General features: G+C 38.7%; 1 protein-coding gene across 3 annotated transcripts in view; it reads right to left on the bottom strand.

Annotated features, from left to right (window-relative positions):
• The window catches only part of ctnnd2a (catenin (cadherin-associated protein), delta 2a), a 233,044-nt gene that overhangs the window by 15,452 nt on the left and 193,246 nt on the right, over positions 1 to 24,346 (bottom strand). For all 3 annotated transcript variants that reach the window (XM_072450621.1, XM_072450624.1, XM_072450622.1), the window contains exons 18-21: positions 22,641 to 22,814; positions 20,466 to 20,616; positions 8,635 to 8,887; positions 6,414 to 6,498 (exon numbers count right to left, since the gene is read on the bottom strand). In XM_072450621.1, the coding sequence (XP_072306722.1) occupies positions 6,414 to 6,498; positions 8,635 to 8,887; positions 20,466 to 20,616; positions 22,641 to 22,814 (663 nt within the window). The remainder of the gene's footprint in view (positions 1 to 6,413; positions 6,499 to 8,634; positions 8,888 to 20,465; positions 20,617 to 22,640; positions 22,815 to 24,346) is intronic.

Raw genomic sequence — 24,346 nt, 5'->3', positions numbered from 1 at the left:
TTGAAAGCTCTGAGCCTTCCCGATGCCGCCATGGGGTGGAATCATCATTACGAGCGCTTACGCGCTCGTCACTCCCTTTTCCGTCGGGATGCCCCGCCCACTCCCCATAGACTTCCATTGATTTGAGCAGATACAAGCATGGCCCATGCCTGCGGCATGGATTCTCGCGTACGGGACGATGCCAGGAGTGATTTTGGAGGAATGCAGCGCTTCGCGCTGCTGTTGTCAACAATGAGTGACATGGGCTACGCCCATTCACTCATTGTTGACTATTTCTGTCATAGCAGGAGTAAGTATGCATGATCCATGCCTTCGGCATGGGCTAGTTCACTGTACTTGCCAGGGGCGACGGGGTACCAAACATGCGCGCCTTCGGCAGCGTTGCGGGAGCAATAGGCCCTCCGCCCTGCTGGGGCTCGGGCCTAAAAAAAAGAGAGCGAGAGAGCATGGCAAACAGAAAACGCTGTCAAGAGATAATTTCTACTTTTTAATGTTAGAGATCCCAACACCGGGATTCAAGGTCTGACATAAGTAAATTCACAGAAACATATCACAATTGTAAATCAATAGGAAAATACTACTACTAGTACTACTATTACAATACTCCTACCAGACCAAGAACCAATCAGAAGCAGCATTGGGACTTTCCTGTCATTTCATCGATTTAGCGCTGACAAGCAAGTCTTTTTATATGCACTTTCATTCAAAAAACACATGAGGGAATATGCGCAAACGATTGTTAAAAAAGCCGTGATCAATAAAGTTCTCTTCTCCTCTACAATATTGTCAATGCAGTGGTTTTAATATCTACTTAGCTGCTCTCTCTGGTTTTACACAAGTACACAAATATTCTTACTGTAATGTAATAGTTACTTTTTCTGGTAAATAGTTACTTTCATCGCTCAATAACCCAGATACAAACGCAACACTGCCTACCACCACAACATCGACAACAATATACAACACATTTAAGATTTTGTTGAAAAAGTCCCTGTCTAAATGATTTGAGTGGCTTACAGCAGGGGTTCCAGAATTTTTCAGGGCCCCAAAATAACTCCCATTGTCATCTGTGATTATTTCAAGTGGCAACACATGTATAATTGTAGACTGAAATACACAGTTTTTATTTAAAAACACAGTGTAATAATGATAAAATCAACATCTTCCAAGTCATCTCGCGACCCACACCTCATACCTCACGAGCCCCACTTTAGCTTAGAAAACATGTAACTTAAAGTAATTGGCTCATGACGATTTTAAACCAGCTGACATTCAATCCCAACAGCCAACATCACATCTATACTGTATTTCCTGACGTAAAAATGCAATGCTTTAAATCTAAACAAGCTCCACGGTTGAACAGTGAAAATAACGTGCCTTCGCCCTTTTCACTCTTCATTTTAGTCACTGCTGGTTGTGCTGATTTAGGGAATGACCTTTATCGTGCTGCTACATCTATTGTGAAGGCTCCACAATGCTTCGGGCACAGTCCCCGGCTTTTACCTTTGTACTTAGTTTCAATTCTAAACGCACACAAGTTAGACCAGTTAGAAGTTATTTCAGCCGCACACACCTCCACCTCTGCTCTGCTTGTATCCCATTCTGAAACCCGCCAACATCAGAGAGAGACAGCGCAGAACACAGGCAGCTTCTAACGCCCGGCATTTGGTTTGATGTTGTGTGAAGTTTTCAAACACTCATCTGCGTCTCGTAATGTTTTTTTTTATCACCTTTGTAGTGTGGCAGTGGGTAAATTTAGCAGCTAACCTCTTCATTATAACCATGTTGTGGTTGTAAGAAGGCAATATTAGCCAGAGCTGTTCACAGAGATTAAGAATGCATAGCAACTGCACATATCCAGTCGGCAAGGGCTGGATCACAAATGGATAAATTACACGTCGCAGAACATAGTGTAAAGCAGTCAAAGGTGTGAAAAACCGAGTCGTGTCCAGCCCTGCCCCATCTGTCATCTACCATGTATCAGACATGATGTGATTTGTGCCTATTTGCTGACTGTGTTCGTGTGTTTATGAGAAGAGCAAGTGATTAAGTATCGGGGCTCCATCATTTATCACGAAATGATCCAAAGCAGGTCTAGCAGAAATTATGCTCGGAGCTGGGACATGACAAAGTGTAATTGTGTGAAAATACAGTGTCAAATGTTCTCTTCAGTTTCTGCATAGCCTCATATAGATTGTGGACATATATAATCCCAGATCAGAACAAAACAAAACAAAACAAGAGAGTGGAAAGACAAACAAATTAAAATCAAATAAAGTGGCTCCATAAAGTGGATACTGAAAGGCTATAGGGTTATAAAGGGATGCAAGATAGGCCTTTATTGCCATCAAAATGGAATTGAAATAGGAATTTGCAAACACATTAAGAGAAGCTATTGAAATCAGGAAGCGGGGCACATGGACCATCAATTAAGACACAGGAGCGTTCACGTTGACTAAAACATTTAACAACTTATCTGTCCATGGCTGTTATGTTGTTAGTATCAGTATTTTGTTGTGTTTTTGAACCAAATTATAACATTTTAACAATTTGTATCTCCCGCCTATGTGTTAATCTTTTATTTTTACATAGGCCTTGACACACACATATCATTTATTTGCTTTTACTATACTATTCTGACTCAATACTATTAACACAAAAATTCAAGATGTTAAATAAATAATACATATTTTTCAAAACTACTATGACCTTTTCTAAATTTTTCAGCAACACTACAACACCCAGGAACACTTTTTATTTCATGTCTAATGCTAATCCATGTTTGTGATGCAGGCTAACAGGATTTTTGCATGACCACATACGTCAGGGATGCCAGCTGTGAATTCACACAGAGCTCTGGACTCAAGTGATAGAGTCAGCCACAGGAATCCTCAAACATAATCATTTACACAGGTATAAAATAGACATTTCGCCAAGTCTAGTGTCGGACACTGAGGGACGTCATGAGAGGGTGCGATATAACTTTACGGATGCACACAGGTGAAAGGAAAACTGGCATTGGGCATGGTATATTTGAACATGTTTACCTACAGCATAGTATAGACAACAAGTAAGCGTTTTGTAAACCTGCAACTGGAGTGAGTTTGATAAGGGCCAATTTATGATGGGTAGAAAATACTGGGAGAGAATTATAAAATCATAAAAAAATGACCAAATATGTTTTTTCTTTTCTTAAAAACAATAAGAAAATAAAAAGTACACTACTCAGTCACCTGCTTGTCCTCATACTCTCCAAGTCTCCAAGCTAAAACATGCATTCTCCCTGTGCCTCTCCACAGATCTAACCAGTAAATGCTCATCTCTATAGATGCTATGCTATACTGTGAAATACATTTTCAAAGAAAAAAGCAGTTAACGCTCCACCAGAAAAAAGTAAGTGGACTTTTAAATATTGGATGCCTTCAGCTATAAAATCCATATCAATCCAAGATTACACTAAAACACTTGGTTGAAAGTTGAAATGGTAAAAAACAGTGCACAGATGGTATCTCGTTTTAATATAAGAATGATGGATGACCTTTAATGGTGTTGTTGTATAGGGGAAAACATCCTGTCCTTTAGTTTTGTTTTTCTAATAATGTTTACATCATATCGGATCAAATGAGACGAGGCAAAACTCATTCCTTTGTTTCAAAAACAGTGTCATCAATCATGAGAAACACTTTAATTTAATATCCCACCTAAATCCAGCACAGCCCTTAACGGGCCCAGGCCAATGTCCTCAGCGTGTGATTACTGGAGTGTTATGCCTTCTTCTCCAGTGTAATGCTATCCGGTGGCGATGATTAGAGACGTGGGAAGCAGATGAGGCTCCCAGGGGCCACATGGGAATTGGGCTTTGAGTGATCACAGGGAAAAGACATATGAAGAGAGGGATAGATACTTAATGCTAAAGGCCAGCCTGTCCTCACATGACTGCAGTACAATCAGTATTCCCAAGACAATATTTATATTATATAAAAGCTGTGTACTATTTCAGTAAGTTTTATGTCAAATTACTGGGAAAACATTAAAGTTTATTCGACTAACATAAAGAAGGACTTTAGTTTGGCTCCTGGTGGACAGCATCTTTAAAAAAATTAATGGTTGACATTTAAATCAGTGTTTCTCTGTGGTACGTGTTGCACTGGGGGTACAGGAAGAATTTGTTTTAATTAGAGACAAATAATGAAATCAATGTCTTTGTCTTCCTTTGGGATTATCAGTGGCGTTCAGTCGGGGCAATCAAGGCAATAAGTAATAGACCAATACATAGAAAATTACAGTGTGTCACAACTAAATCCAAATAAACCCGTTTTCCCCTAATTTCTGCAGCTAAAGCTTCACTGGAAGTCAGAGTGTTTTCAGAGGCCCCTACAGGGAGCTGAGCAGTACTGTTGGAACTGTCCTCCTTCCACAGCGGCTCAGTCTGTGACCGTGTTCAGAGGCTCATGTTCCACTCTCTAACCTGAGTTTTAGAACCAGAGTGGATAGCAGCTTCTTTTAGAGGTTTGCATGCGCTCTGACGACCACACAGGCTTGAACCACGCTTAATAAACCTGTATGAAAAAGTCAAACGATTGTGATCCTGTGCCCAAACAACACATGTGCAGCAGGAAGACGGCAACTTTCAACAAGTGACTTACAAGGAAAAATAGCTTTTAACGATAAGTCTTTGTTTGTAGCTAGCGCCATGTTTGTGTTGCTAATGATTTAGAAGTTAGTTAGAAATACAGACATACATTTAATGACATAGTGAGCTAGTTTGGTGCAATGGAGGATTCTGGGTCTCAGTCCCATAATTTCTGACGATGGCCTGGTCCTAGTTTGGACCTGCTTTAGTCCAGGGTTAGATCTGTTGGTACTGGGAAAGTCAAATATTATCTTAAGTGGTACTTGGTTTGAAAAGTTAGAGAACTGCTGAGCCAAACACTATCCACTGTATTGTGTTCTTTCGCAAGTTTGTGCTGCAAAAATTTTGTCCCTCGCCATCAGCAGGAGTGGATTCCACACTTCTCAGCCTGGGATGGACGTAAAGTCAATATTTGGGAAACTTTCTGAGACCACAAAGTTCCCAAATCCTTATAAAAAGACTTTTGCCTGCTTTTATATCCAACCATGTTGCTAATATTGATTCTCATTTCTTTCATTGTTTATACACAGAGGCTTGGATCTTGCCTTCTGAGCCCTTATAATTGAAGATACAGTTTACACCTATTTTTTGTCTAATAAAGTACAATTGTTGGTACCTACATATGACGGACAAATGCACATGTTAATATACATAAACAGCAAATGATTGACAGATTTAGAGTTAGGTTGGCACAAACACTGCAAATACTCAGAAACACTCATTATCACCAAGAGAAAGCAAGTCAAAAACATCTGCCGTTATTTTGAATCAACTACTGTCTCTGGTGAAGAAAGAAAAGGAATGACAGCAAGTTTTATTTTATTTTTTAACTAGAGAACGTGTTTTGTATTTGAACAGTGAGTACTTGTATTGGGAGTTGCTGTCCTTATGCATACTTACTAGGAGATAGAAGATGACAGTTGATTCAATGGGCTACAGTTATTGGTGATGGACTGAATTTAGCCTTGTTGGGAGCTGGGGTGTGTTAGCTTGTAGTTGTGTGGTTGTGTGTGCTTGTTAGAAATAATAAAAGGAGAAAGCACACCAGGCTAGAGACTAACGTAAACGTATTGATCGCCCTGCGCCTCTAAACACAACAGTGATGGGTTCGGCCCGGTTGAAGCCCATTCTTCTTAGATTTGAGGGTGGTTATTACTGACCTCTTGCTCACACACGCACACGCACACTCGCACGCACACACAGTTAATCTACAGAAGGTGACAGAAAACATGTGGCTAACTACACTGCAAGTCATTGTCTGTAGAATGGATGGTGGGCAATTTAACTTCTATCGGGTTGCATTATTTGCTTGGTTTACAGTTGGCTATTGGAGGAAAGTTAAAATTTTATAAGATAAGATAAAGATAATCCTTTATTGTCCACACATGGGGAAATTTCATTGTTGCAACGCAGGTAGATACAGAGGTAGATACAGAGGAAAAGAACAGATAACTTATAGGAAGTTTGAAAAACACTCTCAATAGAAGATCTCCTATAAACAAAAACTCCTATAGTGTGGTCTGCGTTTGCCATTCAGTATTTTAGCTCACCATCAAAAGAGTTATCCTTGCAGCTTTGAATGGTTCAGTGAGCAAATATAAGAAAGACATTCTTGCTTTGGGAGCATTGGTTTAACCTTCATAAGATAGAGTAGCAGGAAAACAGTCAAATGCTATTATTTTACAGGTAAGTTGAGAATTGAAGTGTTTTTGCATGGCACCTTGATTTTCTTCACTCTATGAGAAAGCTGTGAATGAAATGTGTGAAGCTGTGTCCTTACCTTCTTGTAGAGTGAGCGCAGGTCTCTGTACTGCCACATACTGCTGAGCACCTGAGAGGCCGCCTTCACCACTTTAGCCGAGTGTCTGGAGTGAAATAAAGACAATAATAGTAATTTCTCTTAGATCCCATTGCCTCAAATAATATTTCAGTGTTATTATGCCGCCTATCTCTCCTCCACTCCACCGTGAGACTAGAGGCCTGAGGTGCTTGGGCTTTTAAACAAGTAAGTGGTCTGTTGCTCCTTTTATGGCTCAAAATGTCCTTAAAACAGGGAGTTGCCAGACGAGTGTGAAATGACCCTCTCTGCTATGCTAATAGCCTTGTGCCAGACACTTGATGAAAAATGAAGCTGGTAGGAGTCAGTCGAGAAGCCTTGCCCTTTTCAAATCTGGAGTGGAGGCTAAAGATGATTTACATATTATTTAAATATCACATACATTTTCCAAACTTGTGAGCTCCAGATAAGTAACTGCAGACACCATCATTAAATAGTCATACTTACAAAAAGTTTTACTATACAGCATTGTAATTAAAATATGCACCAGCCAAGCATAACATGGCAAGTACCTTCCCATAATTGGTGGTTAAATTTTTATGAACATGAATATGTGTGTTGAATAATGTCAACGCTCTACAAAGTATATCTCAACCGACACAGGATTAAAAAAATCTTCCAGTACAAAACACAGACACTTACTATATTCTATTGACTAACAAGTACCAGATGAAGAGATAAAATAGGTCACAACTGTCAGAGGTAATAATGTAATAGCTGATTGGTAATTGCGCTATTTGAGCTTTTCATCAATCCATTAAGGCCACTAACCTTCAGCATTTGGATTCCTTACATCACCTGCATTGCACTCATTATCCATCTCTAGTAAAGCATCCAAATGTGAAATGAATGAAACAGCTCTACTCATCTATTCTCTGTGCACCTATTCAGACAAAATGAAGATCTGTAGCCTATTAGCGTCCAACTCGAGTCGCAGTGAATTTTGCTCTCCAGGTTCCTCCCTGCACCTCATCTCTTTGTAATGCCGCCCTTGAGCACACATCCTTAAATAGACTACATCCATTAAAAAAATCAATCAACATCTGACCTCTCAACTTTGACCTCCCCTGTCAAATAACACCTGGCGTCATAGTAACTGCTGGCCAGAGCGGCTTCCCAGAACACCCAGCTCAATCTCAAACGGCAACAACACCTCTTATTTTGACTGCAACTCCCTTTGTTTTGTGCCTCTGGTGCTTTGTGGATGAATGGTTACACGGTGTGAGCAATGCTTATGGATGATGGATGTCTGGCAGCTTCTGGTTAGCCACTGGTCAGTGCTGGACTCTCTGTGACTGATTTGAGTCAATGTATCAACATATCCACAGTGAAATACAAATAAGAGTCATTTTTGTTTCATGCAAATATTTTCATTTATTTAGCTTTCATATGATGTAAGATAAGAGTACATTTTGGTATGGTTCAGTAAAGTATCCACATTTTAGCAATGCAAATGACTTATTACTAGTACTATGGAGGGATGAATAACATTAAGTCGCATTGAGTCAAGACCAGTGCTGTGAATTCCCATGGTCGTGTCGTTGCATGAGAACTTACAATCTTCCTTCATACAGTAGTAGTATTGATACACACGCGTATAAAACTGTACATACACCAAAACTCAAGACTCCCATCCTTTCTGTAGAGTCCATAGCTAAATTGTTAACTTTGCATGTGTGACACTTCATAAACCCATGTGACTTTATGTTTTAGATTGACCAGAAACATCCTTACAGTTATGATTGGCCATTGTAGAAAAGCCTTTTTTTTTTAAATTAAAACTGCAGTCTCGTCTAATAACGTTATCGTGAGGGTTCTTTAGTGCATTGTATCTAGGGTAGCATAGTGTACATTAGGGATACAAGTGTTATCTTTAGCACGTTCCACACAGTCATATTCAGCATACTAATTCTCTAGTTCAATGACAAAACAATTACCTGTAGAATGAAGTCATTATCCATTTAACTCATGCCAAACATTGAGTCGCATTATAATTTTTTAGGATTTCTATGCCAGATAGAAAGTAAAACCAAGAGTAAACCAAAATAAAATGTAAAAATAATTGAAAATACATACTTAACCATTTCAATTGTGCAATATATTTCCTTGAATACACAAACAATAGCAACCGTAGTAACTTTTAACTGGAGAAAACATCACTTACTTGTCCCCTTTGCTGCGTGCGATGCCGATCAGTTTCTCGATCCCTCCGGCGTCTCGTAGCGCTTTGGCGTTCTCCATGTTCTTGGTGATGACTTCGTGTAGAGCGCAGCAAATGGCGGTCACCGTATCGTCAGACATGGCCTTACTGGCGGAGCTGGCGTGCACCGATGTGGCACTGCTGGTGGTGTTGTTGTTACTGCTGCTGCTGCTGCTGCCCGGTAACCGATGGATCAGGTCTCTCATGGCGTATTTTCCTGAAGCGAGCGAGAGCAAAGAAATTGATCAATTCTTCGTCTCAGCACAACGTTCTGTAGAGAATTTGGAGAAAATGATGGAAAAGCTTGTTCAAAATTGCTTGAAGATGAATTGTTTGCCCAATAGTGGTTATGGCATTACACTTAGAAAACTAAAAGCAATTTCTTAAGTACAGTAAACACAAAAAAATTACGAAGAAACATCTGAAATTATGATATGGTTTTAACGCAGACTAGTCTAATAGATTATTTAACATGCGGTGTGGGAGAGTTGAACAATATTAAAGTCCTGCTCTAAAGGTTTTCTTGAAGAAGACTCAAGTATAGACACGCGCTAATGCATACATGCTGGGAATCCAATAAAGAGTGACTTGTGGTATTTTAGTGAAAAGGCTGGCATATGTGAAAAATGAAAAAGAATTGACATTCACGGAATGAGTGGTTGGAAAAATCGAAGCGACAGCGACGCCGTAATTAAGTATGGTGAGAGAAGCTGTCAGATATGAGGTCTGTGCGTGCCTAGGCCGGAGCAACATTTGTTCTTAAAGACAAAGTGGTGCATGGGCTTTAGAGTGAGCTGAAGTGCGAGAAATCAAACAACAAAACAAAAACAAAACATTATTAATAGAAAACTAAATTGGGAAGTGATGGGATGCATAATAATTACTAGATGTTCTCTTTATTTCAACAGGCTTAGAACTAGTATAAATAAAGTTGTTTATGAACCTGATCTGGTTCGTTTGGACTAAAAACACCAGCTGTCAGTCAACCTTTTACACCAAAATGTGTCTAGGGGTGACAGTCTGCTGCTGGTTTGAGAAAGTTGGCTTCTTTCGGTTGTCAGCTACATTATTGGATTAACCATAAAGTCCAATATCATCATCGTTCAAGTGGGCCTTTGCTTAAAATGAGGTGAAATTACTTTTTTGGGCCGGCGCAAAAAGACTCTCTGGGTACAACATGCACTTTAAGTCACCTGCTTTTCCCCTGCCCTCCATTATAGTAACCTTCCTGATAAATATAATGTCCCAATTCTGTGCGTTCATTCCTAGGTAATTCATCACTGTAATACCTTGAGTCCTCATGGACCAGCAGTAAATCCCTGCTCATATTACCTCTAATAAGTGATCTGGGAGTGACTGTGAATGGCCAAATTGTACACAGAGGCAGGTCAATCAGAGGGCTGCCTTCATAAAGAATAAGCGCTAGGACAACTTGATTAGATAAACTTATGTAAATACTGTAATTCACAACCTCAAATACACATAGTCACGGCGCAGCTAATCTGACACAGTCTCTACTCTACGGAGGGTGTGGTGAGTTAATTGGACCACGTTATCTTGGGTTTGCAGGCTTGCAAGGTTAAGCTTGCTTTGTCTTTTCGCCATGAGGACAAAGTTAAGCCCCAAAATCGGCTATGACTTGACAAAACGACTTGAATCACACTGGCTAATTTCCTGACTAATTTGCCACTTGATAATGCAACCTTGCGGCTCGGTCCACGTAATGATCTGACTAATTTCTGAATGACTGACTGTTTACGGGTAAGCACCAGCTCATTTAACGAACGACTGCCGGATAATTTACTGCGTCAATGACTGACACTTTATTGATTGACTGAAAGTGTGATTGAGTGACTGAGTCGTTTGTCAAGTCAGTGGCTCGGGGGGAATCCAGGAATGCCAAAGATCACTGAGAAGAACCATAAAGCCATCACCACCTGTGTGTGATCTTATTAACATTTCCTCCTCATAGACAGATGCATTGATAAACTGCTGTCAGCATATCTCTAAATTATACATGGAGGTCTGCCTATGCATATCAATAACCACAGCATCCTTCTTATCTCTTCAAGGATTGCCTCAGTGAATCATCTGCCTCCATCACGGCCTATTCTCAACATGCGCTTCTCTTACTGGGGTTTGATCGAGTTTTGAGCCTTGTAGATGTGGATTGCTTATTTCTCTAGACTCGATTTAGTTTGGGGTTTAGTCCCAAATTTGATGTGATGTTTGTGCACCAACATGTAGTCTTCTCCGTTTTGGTTTCCTTTCAGTGTAGCTCTGTACTCAATATATTTACAATCGCTCTTCTAACAACATAGCGACTCAATGACTAAACCCGGGTCACAGCAAGGTCAAGGTTTATTTATAAAGTAGAAAAAGCTTCAGTTGTAGTCATCTGGACTCAGTTAGAAAAAAATAGACGTTTCGACTCTCATCCAAGAGTCATTGTCAATAACAGAATTTAGGTCGTTAACTCCGATATTAATACTGTTCTGTGGTAAGACCCACCCATTGGGAGGAGCCTTCCTGAAGTAGAAAGAGTTGTTTGTTTCAACAGAAACTCCCCCCTTGTATCTACCGAGCTAGCCTATTCAGAATCTTAATGGGCTATTAGAATCCTCTTTGTCTTTGTGAGACCCTGGCTCAACCACCCTGAGTACCTGATTAGCATCTGAATGTCCTGGTCCTGGTCCTCTACCTTTCCAGGGGTTCAGTATACCATTATAGATACCAGGAGGATTGAATCTTAGCCCTCCATTTCTGTTTAAAGAAGGTCTTTCTTTTTTAACAAAAATAGCTTCCTTGACTCCTCTTTCAAACCATCTTTTCTCCCTGCTTAAAACCTTCACCTCACCGTCTTCAAACGAGTGATTAGAGGCTTCAAGATGGAGATGCACGGCACTCTGTGGACCTGAACTAGTATTTCTTCTGTGCTGATAGAGCCTCTTGTGTAGAGGCTGTTTTGTCTCACCTATGTACCGTTCTTTACAGCTTTCTTCACTGCATTGGATCGAATAAACTACATTGCTCTGTTTTTGAGTCGGCAACTTGTCCTTTGGGTGAACCAGTTTTTGTCTTAAAGTGTTTCCTGGTTTAAAATAAACAGGGACTTCGTGTTGTCTAAAAATTCTCTGCAGTTTTTCCGACAGGCCAGACACATAAGGGATAGAAACACCCTTCCTTCTCTGTTCAGTTTCCCTTTTGTCCTGCTTCTTGGTTCTCTTCACTCTGTTGAGAGCCCAAGCGGGGTAACCACAGGCTGAGAGGGCATTGCGGACATGTTTTTCCTCTTTCTTCTTGCCCTCTGAGCTGGTGGGCACACCTTGAGCTCTGTGTTGTAAGGTTCTGATCACCCCCAGCTTGTGCTGTAGTGGGTGGTTGGAACCAAAGAGCAGATACTGGTCCGTGTGTGTAGGTTTCCTATATACTTCTATTTGGAGTTTCCCGTCCTCTCCTCTGATCGTGGAACAATCAAGAAAGGCCAAGCGATTCTCCTTAGCGTCTTCTCTTGTAAACCTAATATGTGGGTCCACAGCATTGATGTGATCAGAGAAGGTTTCCAGCTCTTGTTCCTTGATTGTTACAAAAGTATCATCGACATAGCGAAGCCGCAGTTTTGGGGCTATGCCTGAGAATGAGGACAGTGCCTTCTTCTCAAAGTGCTCCATGTACAGGTTGGCCACTATGGGAGAGACGGGCGAGCCCATGGCACAGCCATGAATCTGTCTGTAAAATTGTCCCCGGAATTGAAAGTAAGTGGTGTTCAGACAGATGTCCAACAGTTTACATATGTGTTCAGGTGTCAGTTTGGTCCTTTCCTGTAGGGTGGTGTCTTCCTGCAGTCTGGTCCTCACTGCTGCTACTGCATCAGAGGTCGGGATGCAGGTGAACAGGGACACAACATCATATGAAACCATGAGGTCATCTGGGTCCAGTTGGAGATGTTTCACTTTATCCACAAAGTTGTGCGTGTTTTCCACATGATGTTCCGAATTCCCCACAAGTGGAGCCAATATAGTTGTTAAATGCTTGGCCACATTGTAATTATTTTATTTATAAAGCACATTTAAAATACAGTGCCCAACGTGCTGTTCACATGCAGAAAAAACAAAAAATTCAATCGACAGTGTTAGAACAAAAAACTGTATATAATAAGTAAACAGGAGGTAAAAACGACGCTAAATACAATGTGCAAAGAGCTGCGTTTTTTAGTGGGGACTCAGTGTCGAAAGAATGTATGTGGGTGGGTGTTGGTCTTGTCTCGGTGCTGTTTTTACCTCTGGGTGGTCCGTGTTCCCTCAAACAACCGAAAATAAGCACAATAGGCTAATCCTTCACCTTGCTACCCTTGACCAAACATTCTAACAGGGTCCTGGGGTGCTCACCCACTCCTTTTGACAGGTTTCAATGTAGAATTGTCAAAATGTAGAAGAGAAATAAGTATCTCTTATGCAGTTATAGCAGTACGGTTTTAAATGTGAAAATGTGACAGTGGTTAAAAATACACTCCCTTTGGATAATGGTTTTTATTCACCTTGATTGTGCCATTGGAATTTCGTATATATTCAAATCTAACACCTCAAGGATATTATAATCTTTCTCCAGCCCCACAATGTGAAACACTTCATGAATAATAAAAGTGTGACATACATGATAAAGGTTTTGCAGCCGTTCTCTATGAAAGGAAGCGTAAATGTCAGTGCGAAAGTCAAGACATATTGGAAGACAGTTCTATCTGCTTTCTGCTAATATTATGTCCCATAGTCCTAACGCACTGTTTGTCTGTTAAATCCTGTATAACTTGACAAAAGACACATTATCATTTGAACAGCTGCGCAAACATCCTCCACATGGTAGTAAAGGCTGTTACAACAAGAATGTGCATTAAAACTTTTGGCCAGGGGTGGAAAGTTTATTAATCCCATGCATTACCAATACAAAAACATACTTTATATGCCTTATTTTATGCAGTAGTAAATGGATAATGGTGTATGTCTGATATAAATGTACTCCGTCTAAGGCTTCTAAGTCAACACTCTTCTTTCTTTCTTAATAGTATCTCTCAGGTGAAAAAAGGTTGGAGACCCTGCTTTTGACAACTCATTGGTAGAAGAAAAATTTAGACCTGGTTTAGACCTGGTTTAGACCTGGTTTAAATTGGTTTAGTCCTGGTTTAGTCCTGGTTTAGACCTGGTTTAGACCTGGTTTAGACCTGGTTTAGTCCTGGTTTAGACCTGGTTTAGAAATTAGGATGAATTCTCCTCCTTCAAAATGCTTCAGCCACAACAATTTCCAGACCTGGGGTGTAGACATCTCTTCTCCTCTTATATTAGAGTGTGGATTTCACCTGCATATCTTGAAACTGAGAAACAAGCCCTTGCTTGCTGGATATAGTCTAATAACGCCTATTACACCACTTCTCCAATAAAACCCTCCCCAGCAGGGAAGCACCTGCACTAATGTATTTCTGGGCTGCATTCCCTCACGTGCCTTCCTCCCATTGAGAAGGCTGTGCTTCATCAAGGCCATAATGGCTGATTTGATTTAAATAGATCCAATTACCCTCAACAACGGAGAGATTTGATTGTTTACTGCCAGAGAAAGGACTGTTACTGAACTCAAATTGGAGGTAATTGTCTCAGGGAGATGTGGGGGAAGACCAGGTGAGGTGTGATGATGATAAAGAGCAATTATACAGTTAACAGCGTCAACTTGTTGTAAACATCTTCATGTCATGTGATTCGTAAAGGAGAACATTTTAAATACAATGTCCTCAGTATCTAAAGCTGATATTTATCTTGATATATTTATGTCCGAGCACCCAGATAGTGTGATCAATGTACATTAATGAATATATATTATTGTGAATCTACTTGTCCTCAATGTTATTAATTTTATTCAAAAAGAGAGCAAAACAGATTTTATTACATGCTATTATATTGGCTCTTCCTTGAATTTGGATGTATTTTTCTCAATATATTTAGTAAAAGACAGTACAAATGCTAGGTACTGCTTGTATCAAAACAAGATGAAAGTTTGAAAAAAGATCCAAAAATTTCTCAAAATGGGAATATTTCTTTGTTGTGACAAACCAACCATGCACCAAATAACAAGAAGCAATTTGTCAAAATATTTTTATGCTTCAGTAATGTATGTCACTTGAGCGGAAAACAGTTTTAAAGACAACAAATTCACTTATTTTTCTTGAGCTCTAATTGAAACAATATAAAGAGCAGCATACTTTGGATAATGGTCTGTTTGAAGGGAAGGCTAATACTCATATTTTTGCACCAATTATGAGGCAATTTATCAGCCCCAATGGACAAAGATAATTCCCAGAGCAAAGTTAGTCAGAGCAGAAAACAAAGAAAGTCTTTGTGTGCTGTTGTTTTTTCATACCATCACTATGTGCTTGCGTTTGATGACGGAGGGTGACAGGTTTCAAGCACAAAGGCAACGGCGGGGAGAAAAAGATAAAGCATTTTCACTGTAGAATCTGCAGATAACATGTGATCAAATTAAAATGTTTTAAATGTAAAAAGCGACTTCTAAAAGCATACATAATTCAAGAGAACATTACGACCACCCGCACTAACGAGAACAAAATGTATAGGAAATATAACACATTTACAAACATCTTCAAATGCACTGCTCTTATCAATGGGTTTCATTTATGAGAAATTAAAACCCAATTTAAAAATTTTACATATTTCGAATGGATAAAAGTACTCAAAATGTAGCATAAAACAGAAAGCTGAAACCCATGACTAACGTAAGAAAAAGAGAATAGCAGTTTATGCTGGTTATGATATAAAAGTTCTTAACAATTTGGTAGGTAGCTAAAACACATGGAGTTTAGGTGGTCATATTATGCCTGATCAATATGGCTCAGTAAAAAAATAAATGTTACAAAAGCCACGTCAACAAATAAGGTTAAGAAAAGAGGTTGGCATTACATTGAAATTTAGATATTGTGGAAGTTTTTTTTAAATATATGCAACATTTGAACATTGAGCATATAATTTATTGTAAAACATGCTACTAAAACTGCTGTTATGTTATGTTGTGTTATGTTCTTGTCATGTCATACTGTAAACTTTCAAATAAGGATATAAGGTAATAAGGTTCTGCTCTTTTGTGATTCATTTTACATTTGTCTGATAATTAAACATCTAATAATAGATTTAAAGACACGTTTTAACACATTTCTGTTGGTTTGACATATTATTCTATACTATACTCAAAAATATATATATTAAGACAATAACCCTATACTATTGTTACTGTTTTGTGTCTGTAAATTAATAAAAACATGAACAAAGGGCTGTGTTTCCCCCCCTCTTTACTGTTTCCTTCACTATTCTTCTTCCTGTCAGCTGAAGATGGAGGATGCGACGGACAACACCAATGTGCAGAGACAGAATACATGCCCTGCTCTTTCACACGAGACATTTCTCCCCAAAGTGACAACAACTTTTCACAAATTGCTGCCTTAAAATGACAATGTTTTTGTGTGGATGTGTGACTGCAAGTGTAAATGCATGGATGCTGCAGATTTAGACGTTTAGATATTTTCAAACATATTAAATACACTGATATATATGGAAATAAGATGGATTTGTGCTTCTGTACACACTGGAAAAGATACTTTCCCATGCATAAAACACACTCGGAACAATTAGTGACACCCCTGCGGACCACAGCCGTTTCCTAAGTAACGCTCCCCCCAACGGTGATGTCATCAGCGCGAGACACACGCACAAAAGAGAGAGAGAGAGAAAGAGAGAGAGAGAGAGAGAGACCATGGGAGATACAGAGGTGAGATCATGTCTGAAACTGTATCAGACAGAGACAAAGGGAAATATGAAAAGCTGAGAAATGCAGAGGGAAAAGATGTACATTACTGCTTTATGTCAGTAATGAAGATTCAATACTTGATAGTACAAAGTGCATGGCAAGTTTCCAAATTAATTTATAATGTGTCTTGCCTTTTTACCATCTAAAAAAGAGGTAATTGTCTTAATGTAGAGATGCTACAGTACATTGCACACTTACTGAAACCATTCATACAGTGTTTCACTTTAAAAATCTATTTGCAATTTGAATAAAAAATGCATTTGATAGTCCTGACAGTCAATTAAATCAAACAGATGGAACAAGCGTTTCAACAAAAACATCGGATTGATTTTCTCAATCTTTTGTAGATTTTTGTGCATTAATTTATTTTCCCATTAGACACTTTCTTTAGTTTCAATGTTCAAGCGAATCACGTTTATGCAGAATGTGGTAAAGGGCTTAAATAAAAAATAAAAAATAAAGAATACAAACAAAGTAGGACTAGACAAAAAGTGCTGTGTATTTGGCATTCACGTGTATAGCTCCTAATTCATGTGTGTCAAATTGGCTTTTTTAAGTAAATGGGGAATTGTTCTGACAGACTGTGAGGCAGTGAAAAGGACCCATTTTATGTCTACACAAGCGTACAGTGCATTATGTAAATGAAAACCTATAAAGGAGGCGAAATCAGGGACGAGACAAAAAACATTGACAGATGAGCTTTCCCAGTCACATCAACATGCCACATAATCACATTAAACAGACAGATTGGGATATAAGCACACACTGCATTACTGCTGTTATTCAAAGGGAACAGAATGAAACAGCAGAGAAATGTAGAACCAATTGAGGAAAAGAACAAAAATATGAAGCAGTACGTACATATGTTCTGGCCCTATCTGGCAATGGAAAATAATTGGTGATTTTCAGAATCATGAATGCGGTAATTAAATTGAATTAAATTATTTATTTATTAAGAACACATATTGGTTCATAGATTGAGATAAATAACAATAATAATGTTAAGCCAGTTTTAACATTGGATTTTTATGAGAAATTACCAAAAGTTTCACATGATCATTTGTATTAGAAACTAGACTCTATTTTGTTGTATTAATTAAAAAAAAAAACATTTTATTGGTGTCATGGACCAAACTAGAACTTAGTAAGTAAGTAAGTAAGTAAGTAAGTAAGTAAGTAAGTAAGTAAGTAAGTTACGGTAAGTAAGTAAGTAAGTAAGTAAGTAAGTAAGTGAGTGAGTAAGTAAGTAAGTAAGTAAGTAAGTTACGGTAAGTAAGTAAGTAAGTAAGTAAGTGAGTAAGTAAGTGAGTAAGTAAGTAAGTAAGTAAGTAAGTTACGGTAAGTAAGTAAGTAAGTAAGTAAGTAAGTTACGGTAAGTTACGGTAAGTAAGTAAGTAAGTAAGTGAGTAAGTAAGTAAGTAAGTAAGTAAGTAAGTAAGTTACGGTAAGTAAGTAAGTAAGTAAGTAAGTAAGTAAGTAAGTAAGTAAATAAGTAAGTAAGTAAGTAAGTAAGTAAGTAAATAAGTAAGTAAGTAAGTAAGTAAATAAGTAAGTAAGTAAGTAAGTAAGTAAGTGTAAGTAAGTAAGTAAGTAAGTGTAAGTGTAAGTAAGTATAACAGTATAACGGTAAGTAAGTAACGGTAAGTAAGTAAGTACCGGTAAGTAAGTAAGTAAGTAAGTAAGTAAGTAAGTAAGTAAGTAAGTAAGTAAGTAAGTGTAAGTGTAAGTAAGTAACGGTAAGTAAATAAGTAAGTAAGTAACTAAGTAACTAAGTAAGTGTAAGTGTAAGTAAGTAACGGTATAACGGTAAGTAAGTAACGGTAAGTAAGTAAGTAAGTAAGTAAGTAAGTAAGTAGGTGTAAGTAAGTAACGGTAAGTAAGTAAGTCAGTCAGTCAGTCAGTCAGTCAGTAAGAAAAGCTACAGAACTATAATGATACAAGTAATAATAAATTATAATAAAGACCAGAACAAATCCACATAAAAAGTCCAACCCGGTCTAAAAACAAACCCATATCTGCTTTTTTGCTTGTTCCTAGACCTTATAATTGTAAGTTCCAGTCACATAAAATAGTGTTATTGTGTGCAAAAGATGTTCCTCATCTCCAATCGCTCCATTCCCCTGCGCTGGCGGTACTATCCTTATCCTTACCGGCACTAATAGCCCATGACACACTCGCACGACTTTCAAAGCACCTGGATTATTTTTTGTGTCATGGAAAAAGGGGTTTTTCGATGGATTTGATGCACAATTCTCAAAGCAGCAACCAAAACAGCAACATCTTAATGTAATTTCAGGTGTAGTTTTCGTTTTTTACATCTACAGATATATTGGAAAAAACACTTTGAATTGAAATAGCTAAACTTATTCACTCACTTTTGACTTGTCACTATATCAATTAGCATTTGTCTGCCATGCCAGTTTGTTTTGAACAGATTCGATTATAATTAAATTCATCCGTCTCAACTGTCACTAAAATAAAGATGTCTCCTGTTCTATTTCACCTTTTTACCTAGCCAATTATTAATAGAAAGTGTGAATACTGTCACACTACCACATGCCTATCCACTAATTCAAGAAGCTAAAAAAAGATAGAAGACTTTGCATTTTCTCCACGAATTGTAGAGTTTGAATTTCACATTGATGTTTACATTCTATAGAAGGTAAAGTGCTGGGGTGTAATACCATTTTAGTATTACACTTCTGAATTGTCTAAATAGCGCTGACAGTGTGTGACGAAGCATAAACAAACTGTCTAACCCGACGAGTATAAAAATGTCAAAACATTTTAACAGCTTCTTTTTAAATAGTCACAGGTTGTAACATCCTCATTTCATGATTCATATTTTAGCAAACACATTAAGATAACCAGATGTAATATTCAAGCTTTGAACTCTAATAGAAAATAAATTAGAAGCCATTTTAATGATTTTCTCACTGGAAAAGGTCAGAGTCTAGGGCTGATTCAATTATGGCCAACTGGGCAAAATCCTGAGAGAAACCGAACACAACAAAAATCTGTACTGCAAATGCAATAACTGTGGCAGAAATGTCACTGTAGAATAAAAACTCAATATTTTCTTTCCTTTTTCCACTGTATAGTAGAAAAAGCTTCAGTTGTAGTCATCTGGACTCAGTTTGAAAAAATAGACGTTTCGACTCTCATCCAAGAGTCATTGTCAATAAAAGAATTTAGATTGAGAACTCCGATATTAATACTGTTCTGTGGTAAGACCCGCCCATTGGGAGGAGCCTTCCTGAAGTAGAAAGAGTTGTTTGTTTCAACAGAAACTCCCCCCTTGTATCTACCGAGCTAGCCTATTCAGAATCTTAATGGGCTATTAGAATCCTCTTTGTCTTTGTGAGACCCTGGCTCAACCACCCTGAGTACCTGATTAGCATCTAAATGTCCTGGTCCTGGTCCTCTACCTTTCCAGGGGTTCAGTAACCCATATATTTATAATGGGTTACCCATATATTTATATATTTACCCATATATATATCCGCTCTGCGGACTCGTCGACTAAAAGGAGGCGTGGCATTCGATTGGTAAAAGTATCTCTATGATCTGACCCAAAGTGCACTCAGAGGACCACAAATCAGGCAAAAACAACACGTACAAAAATATTCATGCTTATTTGTCAGACTGCTTTACTTGTATCCTTCTCACTCTTATCAGACACATTTATTGACTTAACTGATCTTATTCTTTTCATGAAAGCTCAAACAACTTCTGTAAATTACACTTTTAAATAGATATCATATAATGCTTAATGTCCTCTGCCTCTATCCGGCTAATTAACATCAAATGGCCCCTCGATTACCATTTCAAACGTTTACATCTCTATCATGGACATAATAAGGAAGTTGCTAATGTAATTATTATCTGTTTATGACTTAGTGCAGACGGAAGTATGTGTTATATACAGTACTTACCAATGAGCTCTTTGTTCCTGATGTCCAGAGCCATGTTTCGGAGAGCCGTGGCCACAGCACAAACTACTTTATCGTTGTCTATCCTTAGTAACTCTACCAGAATGGGCAGGCCTTTTTCTTTGCGTACAGCGGCTCGGATATACACTGACCACTAGGGGGAGAAAACATAAATTAATTAATAATATCATGACCATTGACAGGCATATCGCGAAATACAGATCATTCTTCCTCGTGGCACTTGTTAGTGGGTGGAGTGTATTCTGCAACAACTGAATATTTTGTTCTGAAAGCAGATTTGTGCATGGAATTCAGGGGTTTTGCCAAATTGTCATGGCTACGTGAGTCAGTTAAAGCCTCTCCAAAGTTAGAGAAGACACATTTTGGGTGGTTTGTGTTGAACAGTACCATATTTTGTAGATTGCTTTTACATTTTACACAATATTGATTTGAAATTGGCTTTAACAATAGAAACAAGTCCACTAGTATTTTACCGTAACAACTCAAGCAACCGATTCTTATGTTTGTAATTATGAAAAATGGCTACGTGACATTTCTAACCCAACATGTATGACCCAGAGTGAATTTCTTGGAATAAGCGTGTAGAGTCGGAGAGGTAAAATAGACGATGAAAAACAGAAATAAAAAGCGCAGCAAGGTGAAATCTCTAAACTCCAAAATAGACAAAAACTTTCTGACATAAATTCATTTCAACAAATAATTTATCCTCAAAGTGAAAAGATCGTGTGCGCTGGCCAAAAGCTTAGCAGGCAGAGAGACGAGTGTGCCAACAGTACGCCAACACATCCTCTTCAGAGACTGTTAGCAGCAGCAGTCTGCGCAGAGAGCCAGGAGGGAGGGAGAGCCTGTCCAACCCCAGACACAACAAAACACACACACACACGCACACACACGCACACACACGCACACAAGTAGAGCAAGCCCAAAAATAGAAACGTGATTTCCTGAAGACCACCTGCCCTACATAATATCTCCTTTCTCATTGTTTTTCAGTCGCCTCCTCTTCCATCTCTGTCCTGAAATGTCCAAGTCATGATGCCGGGCGCTCTTTGCGACTCGGTGGAAAAATGCACTTGGTTTTAGAGGCCATTTCCTGGTGCAGTTATTTTATTTCAAGGTCATTGCCAGTCTAAAGCCTCACTTCCTGGCCTCAGCTCTAAGCGCCTTACGGCTAGCACGCCTTTCGATAATTCCTTCCAATACGACTCTATGACTCATGCATTATTGCTATCGAGCTGCTTCCATTCGTCAGCTGTCATCAAACTGTGGCCACGCTCCCCGGGGTGTTGGAGCTTAGGGCCGGAGCGTTATTACAGTGATTGTATTCCAACGGAACAATATTAGCTTCCACAGAAACATAGAGCGGAGAAATGCGAGCAAGATTGTTTTAACACAGCTTAGATTATAGATTTTCTTCCATCTGTTCATATGTACAACAACCGAAAAATGTGCTGACTAGGAAAAAACTATGTATTCCAGGCAGACAAAATGCAACTTATCGCTCAAGGTTCGAGACCATTTGTATTTACACTGTATGTATCGGCCACATCCAACTTTAGGTTCAGTTTCAGTCCTAGAGTAAACATAATTCAATCCAGCAGACCGTTTTTTCTTAGTTTTGTTAGTTTTGTTATTTATGTTATTAGAGGCAATCTTCCATCTAATGCTCTGACTTAGAGTTAGGTCCCTGAAAGGTGTGCTTCAGCAGCTCACTTCTCCAGACAGTATACCACAGCGGCACTGATAGACGGATGGGTCGAATGCAGAGTATAGACAGAATGTAGAATAGAAGGAAACATTAACCGTAACCGTTGGAACCATATGATAGAGAGTAGAGCCGTAACTCCATCTTTTCAGTTTTTTTTCAGCCGAAGAATTACCATTACCACTTTTGAAAACAGATCCATAACCTTGTATACATTTAAATTGGAAATGTTTCAATGAATTGTAATGCAAGAAGATAAAATAGAAAGGTATGCTTACTTCATTTAATAGGGGGATTGGCAAAACTATCTTAAACTATCTTTAATCTCAACTCAAAGTCACAGGAAGAGCAAGCATTTAACACCATTAAATATTGCTATACTTTTTTCCTCAAAACAATTAAGAAGATGAACTAAAAAGTCAGTCGGTGCTAAGTTGTCTGTTGAACTGTACCTTCCAGCTGCCCGCGGCCAGGTTTTGCAGCGCCCCGGCCGCTCCTTCCAGCGTGTCAGGATTAGAGCACTCAGAAAGTAAGGTGAGGTAGGGCTTGACGATGGTGGGGTGCCACAGCATCTGGACTCCTTTTGGGGGCTCAGGAGTGTCTGGAAATGGGCCCACTCCATCCCACTGTGAGGAGAGAGACGGAGCCAGAGTTTAGTCAATGGTTTTTCATAGATTTGTAACTCAGCAGACAAGCAAACACTTTAATTGTCTGTGTATAATATTTTAGTTGAAAACGTTAAACAATCTCATTACATTCATTGCACAAGTATATTTGGTCTACAGTGATAACAATGATGTTCAAGTTTTATTATACAGCAGTTTTAGGATAAACTGAACAATGTCATGGGCTCGATTTTATAGCGTTGGTTTCACTCAGAATGCAAATAAACCGACCCACAGTCCCGCGCACACTCTGGATCTTGTTCTAACATAGAGAATAGAGATTAATGACCTCATTGTCGTGCCTCAAAATCCAATATTGTCAGACAATTTCCTAATTACCTTTCAGTTTATTCTTAAAGATGATCCTGCCCCACAGAAAAAAACTACAATGAAAAGGACAATATCTGAAAAATCTATTTCACAGTTCAAAGAAATAGAAATAGAGCCGATAATGTGATCCTGCTGAGAACAGCTTTAGTCCCAGTGTAAATTTGTTGACACGACCATGCATTCTTTGAAATCCGCTCTTGATGTTACAGCTCCGTTGAAGGCCAAAACGTGCCTCGTCATGGTTCAATGTAGAACGTTCACATCAACAAAATCAAATTAGAAAGACCATTTTGTCGCTCCCGCATGGAAAATCCTATAAGCAGCTTCTGTGTAAGGCCCAAACCAGACACTACTCAAATTTGAACGAAGACAACTGTAACTGTCTGCTTCAGCGTGTCCTAAAAGCTCTATAAAAAAGCTTTCAACTGGTTCAAAATGCAGCAGCAAGATCACTAAAAGGAACTAAAAGAAGAGAGAGCACATTACGCCGGTGCTGGAGTCTCTTCACTGGCTCCTGTCGAGTTTAGAATCAGATTTAAAATCCTCCTGCTGACCTACAAAGCCATAAATGACATGGCCCCATTCTACTTCAAAGATGCTATAGTGCCATATCATCCAAACAGAGCACTTCGCTAACAAAATGCTGGACTTCTGGTGGTCCCAAGAGTCTCTAAAAGCACAGTAGGAGGTAGAGCGTTTAGCTGGGTTAGCCTAACCATGGAAGCGTGTCAGTCCTGAAACATCAGCAGGAAGTCCATCAGTGGGAGTAGGATTTCTCCTTCACTGTGGTTCTTCCCGAGGTTTCTACTTTTCCCAAAGGGTTTTGTACTTTTTCCTTGGCGAGAAAGATGGTCTAAGGTACTACGGGGACAGGGGATGCTGGGACATTTATCCATTTGCTAATTTCTCTGAATATTGTTTAATCTAAGTTTTTAAGCCAGCACATCTTGCATTAAATATATATATATATATATATATATATATATATATATATATATGCATGTTTTTTTTTTACCATAGCCAGAATAAGAACATAATTAAATTACGAATCCCTTTTGTTTATAGCATTATGAGCTTTTAAAGGTTAAAGTTAAAATATCAATACTATAAATTATAACATTGTTCATAGACGTGTGCTATATAATTATGTCAGAAAGACTGAG

This window comes from Eucyclogobius newberryi, unplaced genomic scaffold (genome assembly GCF_026437365.1).
Source record: "Eucyclogobius newberryi isolate DKJ021-1_F unplaced genomic scaffold, fEucNew1.0.hap1 SCAF_18, whole genome shotgun sequence".
NCBI classification, from domain to species: Eukaryota; Metazoa; Chordata; class Actinopteri; order Gobiiformes; family Gobiidae; genus Eucyclogobius; species Eucyclogobius newberryi.
Note: the sequence above shows the minus strand (reverse complement) of the source record. Positions and strands in the feature narration are given on the sequence as shown.